General features: G+C 54.0%; 6 protein-coding genes across 6 annotated transcripts; 3 read left to right on the forward strand and 3 right to left on the reverse strand.

Moving 5' to 3' along the window:
- Positions 1–240: 240 nt before the first annotated feature.
- Positions 241–581, forward strand: Aspvir_008137 (uncharacterized protein; the record flags this gene model as incomplete). Its single annotated transcript, XM_043271313.1, has 2 exons — positions 241–265; positions 322–581. The coding sequence occupies 2 exons, from the start codon at positions 241–243 to the stop codon at positions 579–581; spliced, it is 285 nt and encodes a 94-aa protein (XP_043127248.1).
- Positions 582–1117: 536 nt separating this feature from the next.
- Positions 1118–2515, forward strand: Aspvir_008138 (TDT family transporter; the record flags this gene model as incomplete). The annotated part of the gene is made up of 5 exons (XM_043271314.1): positions 1118–1209; positions 1260–1628; positions 1685–1981; positions 2032–2317; positions 2369–2515. The coding sequence occupies 5 exons, from the start codon at positions 1118–1120 to the stop codon at positions 2513–2515; spliced, it is 1191 nt and encodes a 396-aa protein (XP_043127249.1).
- A 1105-nt stretch (positions 2516–3620) lies between these two features.
- On the forward strand, positions 3621–6323 carry Aspvir_008139 (uncharacterized protein; the record flags this gene model as incomplete). The annotated part of the gene is made up of 1 exon (XM_043271315.1): positions 3621–6323. One exon carries the CDS (start codon positions 3621–3623, stop codon positions 6321–6323), a length of 2703 nt encoding a protein of 900 aa, XP_043127250.1.
- A 377-nt stretch (positions 6324–6700) lies between these two features.
- Aspvir_008140 (uncharacterized protein) lies at positions 6701–9376 on the reverse strand (the record flags this gene model as incomplete). Its single annotated transcript, XM_043271316.1, has 1 exon — positions 6701–9376. One exon carries the CDS (start codon positions 9374–9376, stop codon positions 6701–6703), a length of 2676 nt encoding a protein of 891 aa, XP_043127251.1.
- A 524-nt stretch (positions 9377–9900) lies between these two features.
- On the reverse strand, positions 9901–12247 carry Aspvir_008141 (uncharacterized protein; the record flags this gene model as incomplete). Its single annotated transcript, XM_043271317.1, has 5 exons — positions 9901–10918; positions 10963–11133; positions 11180–11331; positions 11378–11965; positions 12077–12247. 5 exons carry the CDS (start codon positions 12245–12247, stop codon positions 9901–9903), a joined length of 2100 nt encoding a protein of 699 aa, XP_043127252.1.
- An 823-nt stretch (positions 12248–13070) lies between these two features.
- On the reverse strand, positions 13071–15030 carry ugp1 (UTP glucose-1-phosphate uridylyltransferase; the record flags this gene model as incomplete). Its single annotated transcript, XM_043271318.1, has 2 exons — positions 13071–14534; positions 14929–15030. The coding sequence occupies 2 exons, from the start codon at positions 15028–15030 to the stop codon at positions 13071–13073; spliced, it is 1566 nt and encodes a 521-aa protein (XP_043127253.1).
- Positions 15031–16600: the final 1570 nt, after the last annotated feature.

The raw sequence follows: 16600 nt of genomic DNA on the forward strand, positions 1-16600 counted from the left end.
TCCCAGCAGCGCACCATGGTCTCATTGGCAGTTATTCCCCGGCGCTGCTGTCTGGATATCCATCCCGGCTGCTGGGTCAGGGCTGACGTATGGTGCCTGTGCATGTTCCTGTTGGTATATAATCAAGCTGATAGACTCTAGCTGACAGGACTACTACTTCCTACTCCCTACTCCTTACCAACAATCCAAAGAAATTTCTGAATCTGAACACTTCACCACTACCATCATCATCATACCGAAATGTCTGAAAACCAGAACCAAAACCGTATGCTCCCGTACCTCTATCTCTTGCACAAGATTCAGGCTGATCGAGACTGACAGCTGGCCTCCTCGGTGGTCTTGGAACTACTCTAGGCAACACCGTTGGCGGCCTCACAAACACCGTCGGTAACACTGTCGGTGGCCTTGGACAAACTGTTGGTGGCGCGACCAAGGGACTCGGAGAGACAGTCGGCGGAGCCACCCAAGGACTCGGAGACACTGTGTCTGGTGCTGGGCAGGGGCTGGGACAGACGACAAACAGTGTGGGCAATAGCACGAAGGATACTTTGGCAAGCATTGGAGGAGAGAGGAAGCAGTAGAGTTAGGATGTACGAAGTTTACTTCTGATTTGTATGTTTATTCCTATTTACTTACTTCATGAATGATGAGATGAGCTTGTTTGTTCAGAGCTATTAAGCATACTATATATAAATGACTGGCACACCAACTGAAGCTATGCACGCAATGTCTCTACTGTGGGCTATCACTGTCTTTGAATTCAGGAAAAAGAGTGCGACATCGATTGGATTGATTGCCTGATAAAAATAGCTCTGGCTTGACATAACAGAATGGATTTATCGGCCGAATTGACTTCTCTGTGTACCGGCTAACCGATGATGACTCAGTCGGCAAGTCGAAGAAGACAATGAAGTGTAAATTGGGCTATATAGAGCTGATCTCAGAAAGCAATAAACACGGCGTTAAGCAGTAACTTTCGAAGCCTGAAACCCGGCGTCGTGGGGTATATCTACAGCATTCTTCGCTGGATTGAGTCTCGGTGCCTCACAGCGGTGGCGACCATCCTTACTTCGATTCATTATCGTCAACTTCTTCAAAATCGAATTTCACCAGCATAATGAGCTGCTCTAATACAAATTCTCAAACACAAGCCCAGCTCACAAAACATGATGTGGGCTGGAGGAGAATCGTCCGAAACTTCACCCCTTCGTACGCACCTTGCTCCCATTACAAGCGAAGAAACAACTAACTGTGAATAGATGGTTCTCGGTCACAATGGGCACAGGCATTGTATCAATTCTTTTAAATACACTCCCCTACAATGCTCCATGGCTATACTGGAGCTCTACTGTCATCTTCGCTATCAATGTCTTCCTCTTCGTCACCGGATGCATCATCAGCTTCTTGCGATATGCACTGTATCCGGAGATCTTCGGGGCCATGATCGTGCATCCCGTGCAGTCAATGTTCATTGGGACATTCCCCATGGGTTTGACTACAATTATCAACATGTTTTGTTTCGTTTGCGTCCCAGCGTGGGGTGAATGGACCCGAAACTTTGCCTGGGGTTTATGGATTCTCGACGCGATACTTTCGGTGGTGACGGCGTTGTCGTTGCCTTTCTTGCTGTATGCCTTCACTTCCTCCCACACCTATCCGAATGCGTGACTCAGAAATCTTACAGCATGGCCCACGGAAACGAAACGCAACTCTCCTCCATGACTGCCATCTGGCTCCTTCCAATCGTAAGCTGCATCGTTGCAGCCTCCTCAGGCGCCATCGTCGCTGACGTCCTCCCCAACCCTCAACATGCCTTATGGACGGTKCTCGTCAGCTATGTCCTCTGGGGCATTGGCGTCCCCCTCGCCATGATGGTCATAGTAATCTACCTCCAGCGCCTGACCCTCCACAAGCTCCCACCCAAGGCCGTCATCGTCAGCGTTTTCCTGCCCCTGGGACCGTTAGGTCAGGGCGGTTATGGGTGAGTTTTGTTTTCATCGTCTCCATTTCAAATACTAATGTCACCAACAGAGCAATGAAACTAGGCAAATCCGCCCAAACCATCTTCGCGCAGACACATACACTGGAAGCCTCGTCCGGCCCGACCTTCTACACGCTCGGGTTCCTTGTCGCCCTCATTCTTTGGTCGTTCGGCCTGGTCTGGCTGTTCTTCGCGTCTGCTTCTATCGCTAGATGTCGCAGCTTTCCTTTTAATATCGGCTGGTGGGGGTTCACATTCCCGCTCGGGGTCTTTGCTGCAAGTACCTGTCAAATGGGTCGAGAGCTGCCGTCAGAATTTTTCAAAATGCTCGGAACGGTACTTCATCCATTTGTCTATTGAAGAGAGCAAGTCACTGACTTGTGGCAGATTATTTCGCTCTGTGTGGTGGTTTTATGGATGGTGGTGAGTATTGGGACGTTGAAGGGCGTGGTGTCAGGGAAGCTGTTTTTTGCGCCATGTTTGGCAGATTTGAAGATGAAGGAGGAGGATAAGGATGTTGGGAAGGCTGCTTGATATATGTATTATTCTGGTTATATAAGGGGACATGTGGATTGATAGAAAGTATACGGAGTACTAATAAACAATTATCTATATGGAACAGATCTCGATCAATAATAATATATTATAAACTTAATCTGCAAGAAATAAACTATTAGGTGGAGGAAATAATGGGCCTATCGAGAATATTATTATTATTATCCATCGATTTTCCACATTTTATTATTTTATTGATTTAAATTTTCCTGTCCTCTTTATTTTTATTATTATTTTAGCTCGGTAGTTCTCGATCTCTATGGGGTAGTGCCAGCATCATCGGACTGCCTGATATCTTTGCATGACAGACTGCTTCCTTCAATCTACAGCTGTCTACTCCGTATTCAAAGCAACTGCTCTCTCTCCTGCACTTAGACAGGGCATATAATCCTGGGTGACTCATCCTCGCGACGACTGGTGATTTGAGAAGGGCCAAGTAGACGCGAAATCACGTGATGCGGAGCCCCCCAAAAAAATCCAAAATCCAGAAAATGGAAAATAAAAAATAAAAAAAAGAACAACGCCGACAGTCCATCTCGCGATCCCCAAACATCCATCGTCTTGGCCGTTGTTCAGCGTTGATTTCATCAGAATTCCCTTCTGCTCCTCATTGCTGTTATTTTTCTGCTTTCTTTCTTGCCCCAATACCCCCTTGTGCTCTTGCTGTGCTGGGTTAATTCATCCTGACAGCCTTTTCTCGTGTATTATTATTGCTCTCAACTTGCCCAACCACTGCGCCACTGGGTCGAACCCGCCTGCCGTAGTGACGGCCTGAGGCCACAACAGTTCACAGCCATAATCAGACCAGACAAGAGTTGGCAGAACATAATCACCACCTGCTTTTGTTTTTATCGAACCCAATTGTTACTTCTTGAGATACCTTCACTACTGAGATTCTATCTGTGAACCCATCCTCAACAATTATCTGTGGTTGAGTCCCCTGTGATCATCATCACCAACCCGCGTCATTGTTATTATTGGTTCGAGACGCGGTGGTCACATGTCCTGCTGAGAGACAGCGTCCTTGGCTCATCTCGATACAGCGGACTCCTCGTCAGGGATTCCAAAGGAAAATTCAATCAAGATGATGGGATACGGGGGTCATCAGTATCATCATCAGCGTCAATCACAGCAAAATCCCCTTCCCCAGCAGCAGCACAATCTGCAATCGCCTTCGCTGAGCGGGGCCGCTGCGCATTCAGCCCATGGCAGCAATGGCATTGCTGCCAACAGTTCCCTGCTCCGGGGCCAGCAGCAGTCAGATCTGGCGAGTAATTCGCCTGATCTGAGGAAGATGACTCCCTCGTCGTCGGGGTCGATGGTTGGGTTCACCGCGGGAGGTGGCTATGGCACCTACGGTCATTATGCGCCTCAGGGTACTTCGGATCTTTTGTCCAGGCAAACCGACTCCGTCGGTCAATTGAAAGATCCGTATCTCTCGCAGATACAGAGTCTGCAGAGGAACATGAATCCCATGGCAAACTTTCGTCCGCACCCCGCCATGAACCCTCAAGCCGCCATGTCGCCACATGCTCAAGCAATGAGTATTTCGTCTCCGCAGCAATCTTACGAGAGGTTGCAACAACATCCACATCTCCAGCATCGACAGACATCTCATACACATCCGTCTGTGACTTCGCCTGCTGCCGCGTCGCCCATGCTTGCGACTGCTCAACCTCAGCAAACTCAGCACCAGTACCAGCAAGCGCAACAGCAGCAGCAACCACAGTATCCGCAATCCTCACAGCAGACCCCGTATCAACAGGCCCAGGCGCAAGCGTCTCCGTACCAACAGCATCAGTCGTCTCCGTTTCAACAGCAACAGGCGCAGGCATCGCCGTACCAGCAGACGCAGCAGACTTATCAGCAGCAGCAAGCTCAGCAGACTTATCAACAGCAACAGCAAGCTCAGCAGTCACGGTATCAGGCGCACCAACCGCAGCAGCATCAGTTCCAACAGTATCCGTATCAGCGGTACCAGCAGGCTCAACAGGCTCAACAGGCGCAGGCACAGCAAGCACAACAGACACAGGTACAGCCAACACAGCCGGCACAGCATGTTCAGCAGCAGCCTCAGCAGACTCAGCAGCACAACCGCCAAGAAGCGACACAAACGCAGCAGTCTCAACAACCGCACGAACAAGCAGTGCACCAAGCTTTGCAGCAGCATCGCCAGGCTCAGCAGCAAGCCCAGCAACATCAGAGGCAATCCCAGCAGCCGAATCTCTACGCCCAGCAGGCACAGCAACATACGCAGCAAGCTCAAGCGCAGCAGGCGCAGCAGGCGCATCAGCTCCATCAGCAGCCACAGCAAAAGCAAGCGACGCCATCAATCCCACCGGCTACTTTGAGCGGAGGAGCAAAGCCTGCAGCTCAAGAATCCAAAAAGGAGGAAACAAAACCGACGAAGAAGCGTGTTAGGCAGTCCAAGGCCGCTGCCGCTGCAGCTGCAGCTTCTGCGTCTCCTGTGGCCACTGCGGGCAAGATCAACGGAACAACGCAACCAACACAACCCACCTATCGTCCTGAGGCTCCATCACCGATTCAGTTCGTGCCTCAGCATCCGCATCATCCGCAGACACAGGCCCATACTCAGGCTCATACTCAAGCTCACGCTCAGGCGCAGGCGCAGGCTCAACCCTATCCTCAAGTCCAGCCTCAGCCCCAGTTTCAACCACAAGCTCAGTTGCATAATCAGTTGCAGAAGCCCACAATTGTCCAAGGCCAGAACCAGGGTCAAAGCCAAAGCCAAGGTCAATCGCAGGCCCGAGGCCAGGCTCAGAGCCAACAGCAGGGTCCGGCGGGTCCAGCGGGTCCAGCGGGCGTGGCGGACCCTGCTGCTCCAGGTGCTTCACAGCAACCTGCTCCTACACCCCGGAAGCGCGGCCGTCCACGGAAGAATCCCCTGCCCGATGGAACACAGCCTCCAAAACCTAAGCCTAAGAAATCCGCTTCGACCGCTGCGAATGCACCTGCCCCTCCCGCCGCTGGCGGTGCTCCGGCCGGCACAGCCGTTCCCGGTCCCGGTCCCAACGCTGCCCCTGGGGCAGCTACCGCTCCGGGTCCTGCCCTGGTTCCTGGCCCCGATGGTACTGTCCCTGCCGTCCCTGTGAAACGAGGCCGTGGACGTCCCCGTAAGTCAGAGACAGCCCCAGGCACAACCCCCAAACCCAAAACACCGCGCAAGCCATCCACCACGAAACCGGGCGGCACTGGCCGGCCACGCGGTCGTCCTCGCAAGGCCGACGTGGAAGCACGCAAGCGAGCCGAAGCCGAAGCTCAAGCCAAAGCAGAGGCAGAGGCGCAAGCCCAAGGACAGGGCCAAGTACAAGGACAGGGGCAGGGGCAGGGACAGGGACAGGGACATGTTCAGGCGCAGGTTCAAGCTCAAGCCCAGCCGCAACCACAAGCGCAGTCACAGGCCCCGGCTCAATCTCAAATTCAGATTCCCGTCCAGCCTCAGCACCACGTCCAGCCATCACCTCAGCCTCAGCCTCAGCATCTTCAGCACCAGGCGTCTCCGCACCTACACGCGCACGCGCATGCTCTCGCGAGCCCACATCAACATGGCCACCAGCAACAGCATCCCCACCAACAACACCAGCCGTCGGATCCCATGATGTTGAATCCGTCGCAGAAGCGCGGTGCGCCCATGGACGCGAACGACCCGCGCAAGCGCGCCTACCTCATACCTCATCAGCTGGCGCAGATGACGCCGCAGCTGCATCCACAGATGCACCCACAGATGCCCCCACACATGTCGCCACATATGCCTCAGCAGATGTAATTTGTTCCTTCAGTTTCAGCACGTTTCAAGTTTCGATATCATTTTCTTCGGCCCGGCTTTTGTTTTAATTGTCATTGTTGTGAATTCGTCTTCGCTTCCTTTCCTCGACTACCTGTCTGTTCCATGTCTTCTTTCATGATGATATTCTACCCATGTCTATGGATTGTGTAAACGGCGATGCATCTATTCATACGTTTGCGCAGGCCCCAGTTCCAGTCATGTAATTCAATTTGTTATTAGTTAGGTTAGTGGCTAGTAATATACCTCTGATATCACTCTCAATCCATTTCATCCCATCGGATGCTTCATACATTTACGCGAGTAACAAATTTAACCAGAACAAAAGCATATCCATCCGGGCTAGGTATGTAACAGGATCAACCCCACACGCCATCCACCGCCTCTCCTCCATTGCCGTTACCATCGCCATTCCCATTCCCACCCGGCATAAAACCCGAACTCGAATTCGCAACGGTCGGCGTAGACGAAGCAGGCAACCCCGCCACATCGGGCAAATCACCCACCTCGACCCCCAAACTGGGCGCAATGCGCCGCATAAAGCTATCGCAGAGGACGAAGGCCCTCCGGCTCGCGGCATTGACGGACCCCATGGCATGCAGCCAGCGGAGGGATTTCTTGGTGCAGCGGATGACGGCGGCGGTGTCGGGGGCGGGGCCGAAGGTTGCGGCGTTGGGGACGGGGGTGGAGGGGAGGGGGGCGGAGGATGACAACCCCAGGAGGAGGGCGGTGGTTGCTTGCATTATGTAGTGGAGGATGCTCCACCAGGGGGAGAAGCGGAGGAGCCAGGCTGGGTCGGGGGCGTCGGGGAGGATGGAGATGAGGGTGCAGGCGGAGCGGAGGCAGGAGGCGGAGAGGTTTGTGCGGCGGTTGCTGCCGGTGGTGTTGCTGCTTGTGGTGCCGCTGCTGATGCTGGGCGCGCTGCTGTTGGTAGGGCCGCTGGTGGGCTCGTTGGTGGTGGTGGTGGTCGTGGTGGTGGTGGAGGTTGAGCGGGTGGTTGTTTTCGGGTTGGGGTTGAGGGCTGCGTCTGGGCAGGAGGAAGGGGAGGAGGGGGAGGACGGTTCCTTTGAGGAAGGGTCCTTGGGGGACTTGGGGTGTGCATGGGTGAGACAGGGTCGGCTGATGGTTATCCGGGCGCTGTAGTAGGAGATTGCGAGGCAGACGCGTTCGCGCATGAAGGCGTCGTCGGGGAGATGCAGGGTGTCGTGTGGGTGCGGGTGCGAGGTGAAGCGGTAGACCGGAGGTAGCTGGGCGAGCCAGGTGTCCAGGTTCGCGGAGTATTTGCGCACACGCTGTTCGAGTTGGGAGGCTGTGTCGCGGAGGCCTTGGATGCTGTAGATTTTGTTGATGACGGCCTGGGTGATAGTGGAGAGGTCGACCAGACAATGAAAGAAGAGCGAGGGGCTGGGCTCGCAGCTGGCAAGCCACTGCGCTTTCGACTGCGCTTCTTTGTCTGTCTCGAAAAGAGTGAGCTTGAGGTGGCTGGCCCGGAGCGATGGGTTCTGGAAGAGGCGGAGGACATGGGGTTTGTCAAAGTTTTCTTCTTCAAAGGGGATGGGGAGCGGCGCCGCGCTGAGGCTTTCGCTGACGCAGGAGGCGCGCCCCGTCGTGGCCGTCAGGATATGCTCGATCACGTAGATGGACCACCACAGCCGGCTGCGGGCTTCCTTGGACGCGTGATGCGTCCGATCGTCTTCAAACCGCAGGTTGATTCCTAGCGAAAGCGCGGAGCGAAAGGCCATGCTGGCAAAGTTGGAGGCACGGTTGATCTGGCCCAAGATTAGCAAATACAGGGCCACCAGGATCTCCACCTGGATCTGCTGTAGATCTGTATGTTCGAACAGCGCGGTCTCGCCCAGACACAGTTTCCGTGCGCGGTTAAAGTAGACGAGGTCGTCCCAGTCCTCATCGCTTCCGACGCCGGCTGCATCGTTCAACAAGAGAGAATACCGGCAACCCAAGGCAAAGATCATGTTCAATATCGCCAGCCATCGTCTCGGCGGCTTGGACGGCTGACTGAAGAACTGCCGGTACTGGGTCACAAAAATAGTCTTCCGGATCACCTCGAACGCCGGATGCACCGACTCCATGTACGCCGCAAAGAACCGGTCCGCGAGTTCCTTCGGCGGCAAGTCATACGGATCGACATCGTCCATGAGCGGGATGTTCAGATCATCGAGGTGGTAGCTCATCGTCGCGATGGGGACATCGTTCTTTTGCTGCGGCTGTTCTTGCTCTTCCAGACCCAGGGTCTCGAAGTTACCGTCGAACATGCGACTGCGGTTCTCGGCTTCGTCCTCCAGCTTCTGCATCCAGGTCACCTCGGAGTTTTTCCCAAAGTACCCTGTCGCTCGCGTCTTGTGGCTCCGGTTCAGATCCTCTTCGACCAGATCGATAGCGTTGAGCGACCCGACCGACGAGCTGGAACCGTCCGATAGCGCGCCGTCATTGTCGTTGTCGCCCTTGGAGGTCTTTAGAGTCCTCCTAATGCGTCGTGCAGAGGCCGCGTCCACCTCCATCTCCAAGTCCCGCAGTAAACTCTCATACTCCTTGACTCGGCGGGCCAAAACCTCCAACTGCTTCTGATCCCGCACGCGCTTCACATCCAGATAGGAACACGTGACATTGTGCTCGTGGCACTGTCGACAGACAGGCTTGTTGCCGTCGCACTTGATCTTCCGCTGTCGGCAAGGCTCGCAGGCTCGCGCCGACCGGCGACGCTGCGAATGGATGCTGTACGGCGCAGCTCGGGGGATCGGTACCTTGGCCACACCCGCACCCGCGCCCGCGCCAGGACCGTCCCTTCCAGACGAAGAGTTGGAGGACCGATGCGGATATGGAGGCGGCCTCCTTTCGTATTGATTGGGATATAGATAGTAGCCAGATTGTGGTGTGCCAGGGCTTAAGGGCAGCCCTGGCCAGTGTACTGCGGATGAGAGACCATCCCGAGCGGGCTGGTCGGGTTCAAAGCTGACGCCGTTACTCTCGGTAGGATTCAGTTCGACGGAGGGGTAGATCTCGGAAAAGTCTTCCATGGCAGATATATCGACGAACAGGCGCTAAGCTAGGGATTCATTCGCATCAGAGAGGTTCCTTGTTTCGGACAATCCATGCGAATAGTGTCGTGTCGTGTCTTGTCAAGGCTTGTCGAGGTAAGCAGTGAGTTTCTTTCAAGTAATCAAAAAATATATCCTGGTCAGAATGTCGAGCAACCCAAGCTGAAGAGCACAGCTTCAGACAGCTTGGGGTGGATGAACTCATAAGAACAGTTTTCGCCACGGCGTTGTGACATGGGAGTTGCTTTGGTGGGTCATCCGCAGAATGATAATGTGACGTCAAAGGCGCGCTCCGTGCGTGTCCTCCTTACTAGATACTCCCTCTGTTGTACCGTTGTACCGTGGTAAATGCATCCAATTAGTCGGTTATTGCTTTTGCGATCGTCGTCGGTTGCCCAATATACATGATTCCCTCTGTTTTCCTCCTGATGCCGCCCTTGGCTCACTCATCCATGTTACCGCGGACAGAGTAGTGATGTATCAACGTCGCAGCCAGATCAACATCAACACTCACTCGGCTTACGCCGTTCAGGGACAATCTCGTCCTTTCCTAAACTCAGGCTCTCGTAGCGATCCAGCATATCGAAGAGTCCCAGTCCCGGATAATCCTGTAGCCCATGTTCCCCCTCCCCGGGCCCATGGTATCGCTCATCCTCGTTCAGCTTCTGTAGCCCCTCGGCATACTCATCCCAGCGCGTCTGCTCCTTCATCGGGGTCTCCTCATCAAACAGATCCTTGAGCTCGTCCGAGACCGCACTCGACTGGCGAATGCGGCGCCCCTGCGACTTGGCCCGGACCGACTGTCGGAACAGATGGAACAGGCTCCGACCGAGGTACGACCGACTCGCAATGATCGAGAAGGAACTGGCGAGCGATAGAAAGTCCGAGTCCAGGATATCAAAGGACTCCTGCTCCAGCATCGCGAACAGGGCCAGATTGATCGCGTACATGGCGAAGTGATGCGCCCGGCTCATGCCGTACTCGCGCCGATGCAGCCGTGTCAGCGACGAGATGCCCCGAGCGGCCGACTGCGTGATCTCCCAAGCGTTGTATTTGCTAATAGGACTCTGTCGTGGCGGACTCTCGGGGGTTTTGGGCGCATCGGACGCGAGGCTCGAGGTGTCGTCGTCGGAAGAACTGCAGGAGAACAGATTGATGACCAGGGTAAAGTACCGCAGTCTTAGCAGGATGATATGCGGCGGGGGCCGTCGTCCGGGATCGAAGACGTCCGGTAAGGCGTTATGCCAGCGACGCAGCCGCTCGTACAGATCGTCCTTTGTCTGGCGCCGATACGCGGCCGACGCATTGCTCTGGTCGTCGGCGAACAAGACCCGGGAGATGTCGCGCGCAATCTCGCACAGATTGCACGACTCGTCAAAGTACTGGTTGAGGTAGGCCGGTCGAGCAGCTCGGTGAGACGGATACGGCGTCCACAGGCTGGCTCTGTCGTCCTCTCGACCGATGCGGTCCACGTTGACTTTGGCTATGAGACTGGGCCGGAGGAAGCCAGTATGCACCACCCTATTCTGTGAGAATCTTTTCCCAGAGTCGGAAATCGAACTTACGTGTCGATCTGAAACAAACCCCAGGCAGTCCGCTTGATAGAGACATCCATCTCCGGCGTGGTCTGGTCAAACTTCAAGCATTTCAGACCAAAGAGTCCAAGCGACTCGCCGGCCCGGATAGCCTGGTGCAGCATGATGTATCCGAGGTCATCGTTCCCGGAGATGGAGTATCTATCGCATCAGCAGAGCAGGACATCCACAAGACAGGTGCACACACTTTTCATACAACAGCAACGTCCCCTGGAGGTACGCCAGGCTGAGCTTTTGGGATTCTTCCTCCCTCAGACGCTCCGCTTCAGACAAAAAGTCCGCGCCCTTGGTCACCAAGTCGCCCGGGACGACGTACGCCTCGGAGAACTCGGAGAAATGCTACACTTGTCAACAACCGCAGCAATCCCAAAGTGAAGACACTTACACAAGCATTCGCCAACAACGCATTCACCAAAAACGGACTACAAAAGTCCGAATCCTCCCTTCCCCGCGCCATATGCGCCAGGAAGACATCGCGGTCCAAAAACGCATGGAACGGATAATCCCACGTGAAATACAACGAGACGAGATGCGAAACCAGATCCGCATCCTCGGTGACGCTCGTCCACGGCTTGGCCGGCACCTTGCACGGCGCCTCGTCACACAGATAATGGATATCCATGACCTTGCGCCGGAAGGACGGGCCCGCGCCCTCGACGTCGATCGTCCGCCGCACATCCTCGAGCTTCTGCACCGCCTGGCCCTCCCCGTCCAGCCGGATGAGCGTCTCGTCGATGAACGCGCGGATCTCCTCCGCCGTGGCGTTCTTGCGGATGATCTCCAGCAGCTTGAGCGCGTGCGGCTCGTCGGCGGTGCGGATCACCCGGAACAGATCGTTCAGCATGTCCCGGTGGTAGTTCAGTTCCTCGGCGGTGCGTTTCTGCGCGACGCGCCGCCGCTGGTCGAGCGATTCGTCGAAGATGCAGACGCGGTTGAAGGCGCGGCAGTTGTCGCAGGGGGGGACCCCGGAGCACTGGTTGCAGGTCACCCATTAGCCATGTCCATGTCCATGTCCAGGTGGAGCTGTATTCGGTCTAGAGACCAAAATACGGGCCTCGGGCCTGGGGACTGGGGGGTGAACTACCTTGCGCTTTGACTTCTTACATGCCAGACACGCCGTCGATACACGTTTCTTCCATGGACTCGTCGGCGACACTTGGCTTCCCTGGGGGGGACTGTCTGATGTCGGCGAGGTCAGCGAGGTCTGTAAACGGCCTGGGACGATCTGGCGAGGTGTTGAGGTTGGATCATTCATGTCGAGGCATGGGTTGACAAGGGTAGAGGACGGCAGGATGCAGTGTCAGAAACGAACTCGTTCTCTGGGCCTCACCTAGAGTCATGCGGCCATCGTCCGTCTCAGTTTGCCTGCGTTCGCCTCCACATGACGTTCGGACAACGACGTGACCGAGCACCAGGAACTCGATCCCGAGGACCATGGGAGTCCAATATCGCCCCAGGCTTGAAGTCACTCGGGATCCGTCTCCTACGCCTCACAGCAGGATTGATCGTCGTCGAGTGGTACGAGACACTTGTACAAAAGTCTTTGTGCGATCTGAGACGCCCTTAGATTTACCGTTTTTGAGACATTGCAGAAGTAGAATGCAAATACAGACAGCAGCTACAATTGAGACTACATCTAACCACGGAAATGTGCAAGACTTTGATTTGCCATTATAATGTCCAGCTAGCGGACGACACCAGTAAGAGATAGTCCTCAATGAATCACCCTCGCTGAGAAACTCCATTCAACCAGGAGTGGCTTCACAAGCAACACAAATTAAATAACAGTAAGAAGAGAAGAACACCGACGAATTGCTGCACTGTCAAATAAGTTTTTGCACACACCACAAGAACCATGCGTAATGCGTAGGCACAAATGTGCTTTCCTGGCAATTTCAGTCAACAGGACATCTCGACGAACCACCCAAAATACCCGGAGAAGTCAACCCGCTTCTAACACAGTTCTATTAACCCACGCTGCCCGACGCAACTCCCCTCACCACGATGGCGGCAACCGGACATACGAGGCGAATTAAAAATGACCAAGGGTAGAAGAGATGCAATGAAACTCGTTTCATTTAGTGCTCCAGGATTCTCAAGCTTCCCTGGACCACACAGTTCTCCAGCACCGAGCCAGGGGGGATGTCGATCGTGCTGCCCTCGGTGGCGACGATGATGACGGTTCCCTTCAGGGTGACATTGCGGCCGAGGTTGACAGCACCGGTAATTGTGAGGTGGTCCAGCTCGACGATGCGAGGAATGCTGGGGATGTGCTTCTGGAAATCCGACACCTTCTTGAAGTCCGATCCAAGCTTGATGACGGGGACACCGCCGAAGCGGTTGGGGTCCATGACGAGCTGACCGTGCTCGAGACGGTAGAGATCCGACTTGACCAGCATGAGATCGGAGCAAGTCTTGACGGGCAGGAAACGGCGACGGGGAACGTTGACACCGTGAGCGTTCTTGAAGTGGCGGATGGCCGCACCGACGGCGGTCTCCAGCTGGTAGATGGCCTGGTCGGCCTCGCCCTTCTTGTCGGCGGGGATGGACTTCTCGTTGGCAATGATCTCCATCTCCAACTCGTTCTCCTCAACAACACGCTTGATGGCGCGGAGGTTCATCCAGATGTTGTTGGTGTTGAAGTACTTGAACTTCTTGATGGACTTGAACTCGTTGACGTGCTCCTTGGGCACCTGGGCGATTTCGAGCAGGCGGGCCTTGCCCTCGTAGTCAATGATGGTACCACCCTTGACGTCGGCCTTGGTCTTGTCGGTCAACTCCATGATGTACTCGGCATTGGTGTCAGCCATGTGCTGCAAGATGCGGAGATCCACAACGGCACCGAGGTTGTCGGCATTGGAGAGGAAGATGTACTCGACACCACGGTCGAGCAGCTTGTCCAGAGTGCCCGAGTTGTAGAGCGACTCGAAAACGTCACCGTGACCGGGAGGGTACCAATCCTGCAGAGGAGCGTCGAAGCTCTTGGGGGCGGGCAGGAGAGAGTCCTTGATGATGCGGGGATAGCGGGACTGGTTGAAGGTGATGATGTCGACGTTGTGGCCTTGGTACTTCTTGATGATGGACTGGGTGTCCTGGTCGGTGTTGAACGAGTTCATCAGAACGAAGGGCACATTGACGTTGTAGGTGCGGTTCAGGTGTTCAATCTGACGAACGGACAAATCCAAGAAGGACATGCCCTCACGGACTTCAATGACGGACTTGGGGCCAACGCAACCCATGGAAGTACCCAGACCACCGTTGAGCTTGACGACGGCCAGCTTGTTCAGGAACTCCACCGAGGCCTCGGCGCCCAGGTCATTGTAGTCGACGACCTGATTGGGCGCAGGAGGGTTGATGCGGTCCCAGTTGACGACATTGCCCTTGGCCTTGTCGTTGAGGAATCTGCGGAAGAGAGCGAAAAAGTTGTCCATCTCGGCCTCGAAGCGCTTCTTCTCGTCGGCATCGGGAACGGTCTCGGCGAGGGCGTTCAGAGCATTACGCATCTGAGAAGCAGCGACGCTGGTGGAGGCATTCTCGAAGGCCTGAGCACGAGGAAATTGGGTCAGTTTGTTTGCAGAAGAAAAAAAGAGGGGCATGTTGCTATGGCTATCGCTGCAGCTATCCAATTTAAAATGATAAGGGAACTTGATGGATGGGGATAATGGTTGTAGCAAAGCTGATAAAAGGGGGCAAGGATACAGAACGAGAGAGCTTGTTGTGGTAAACAATGCATGAACTGTCACAAGTTGAAGGCAAGACAGGGTGAGGTATTTAAGCACTGTAGGTGGTTGTGGCTGAAACTAGGCAAGCCCAGCTCTCCAGCACCTCCTTCCAACACAAACTGAATTGCGATTCTAGAGCACTCGGAAAGCTTTTCGCGTGCCACGATCTGATTCTGCGACCAGAGGAAATGCGACTGCAAGATGATCAACTTACCATGTGAGACTGGGACTTTGCGTGGTGCTTTCCGAACGAGCCATTGTTAGAGGCCTCGTTGGCGGGGGCTCTGAGGTGACTAGGCAAAGCTTTGGCTGCCATTGTGAGTGATGATGTCGCGGGTGAATCCTAGAGGTAGAGAAGTGAAGACGTAGATATCCACTCGAAGAACAGAGCTTATCGATGTGGTCAAAGTCCGCTCACTAAATACTCAAGCAGGCCGAGTTAGTGACGATGGTCTTTAGGTGGGAAAGTAGAGGATCACAAAGGGCGGGAACAGAAAGCGAGAGAGGACACGAAGCTTGATTTAAGCGGGAAAACAGGTATGGAAGAGGATCAAGAGGGGGTTTTGTTCAGAATCCAGATAAAAGTTGCCACGGGAGAGAGTGTCGATCGATTGACAGAGGGGCAGCAGGATGTCGACAAGCTGCCGTCATTGGCAATAATACAACAAGCAGGTAATAATTGGGAGGGGTAGAGGTACAGGTAGGTACTGTTGGTTAAGGTACCTTGGGAAAGACAGGGGAGCACCTACATATTTTTCCCGGTTGAGGGACTGTAACAGTAGAGTAGGTGGGGAGATGGTAGTTGACAGAGAAGAGAGAAACAAGAGAGAAGAGATGAGAAGAAGAAGAGGGATGCTGGTTAACTAATATAAATGCCTCTACTTATCGAAGAACGGTCAAGCTTGCTGCCAACTTGGTCGAGCTCTTGTTACCATGCTATTATTACTAGGTACTAGAGAGGTATTATTTATTAGCTATGCGGGACGATGACGATGATGTTGCTTTTCCCCTCCCAGTGGGGGTACAGTAAGACACTGTACGGATTCTGTCCGTTTCCCAGTACAGGAGACAGGAATGGACGAATTCTATCTTTTGGTTGGTTGAACAAGCTTCAAATTCCGAGTTGTCAGGGGCCTTGGTACAGAAGTGTATGGTACGGTACTGTATTTGGGACGCTCCCTGTAAGGTAGGTACTGTGGATACACCGCTATCTTTCTTACTTGGTCTCCCGATTATTCTTAGAAGCATTTTCTGCCTAAGGTATTTCTGCGAGCAGAGACTCGACTTGTCAATTGTCAACCATCACCAAGTATTTTAGACGTTCAAGTCATCCGACCCCTGACAACTGACAATTGCAGCGACATTGAAACCGGCTGAGCTCTGTAGTATTCTAGACCTCAGCCAGGTAATAAGCTCCCCCTTTTCAGGGTTCACAGTCCATCACAGTCTTTGCCCCACAGACCTCGTCACCTTATCCACGAGTATCTACTCCGTACCTATGTCAACATTGCTGAGCAGACGCCATGCATGGAGAGGTAACTACGGAGTACATTGAGATACACACATCCTAAGAAAGGTAGCAGTAACACACTCTCTCGTCCTATCTCTTCCAGAGATCAAAAAATCCAGCCAGTGATCAGATCACTCCGTCTCAATCTCTTGGCAGCAGGCATGTCCGTGGCGAACAGACCATCGGTCTAAGTATCCAATCCATAGTCCGGTACCGAGTAGATAGACTAGATACATGTCATTGATTGCTAAATTTACCTCTCGCTGTCTCCATTAATATTAAAAAGCAGAAATTACCGGACTCTCAGGTACCATCCCCATCAAACCCAATTCAAACCCACAGCGCCATACTAGAATCGAAGTCCTGGAAATCAATA

Source organism: Aspergillus viridinutans (genome assembly GCF_018404265.1).
Source record: "Aspergillus viridinutans IFM 47045 DNA, scaffold_6, whole genome shotgun sequence".
NCBI classification, from domain to species: Eukaryota; Fungi; Ascomycota; class Eurotiomycetes; order Eurotiales; family Aspergillaceae; genus Aspergillus; species Aspergillus viridinutans.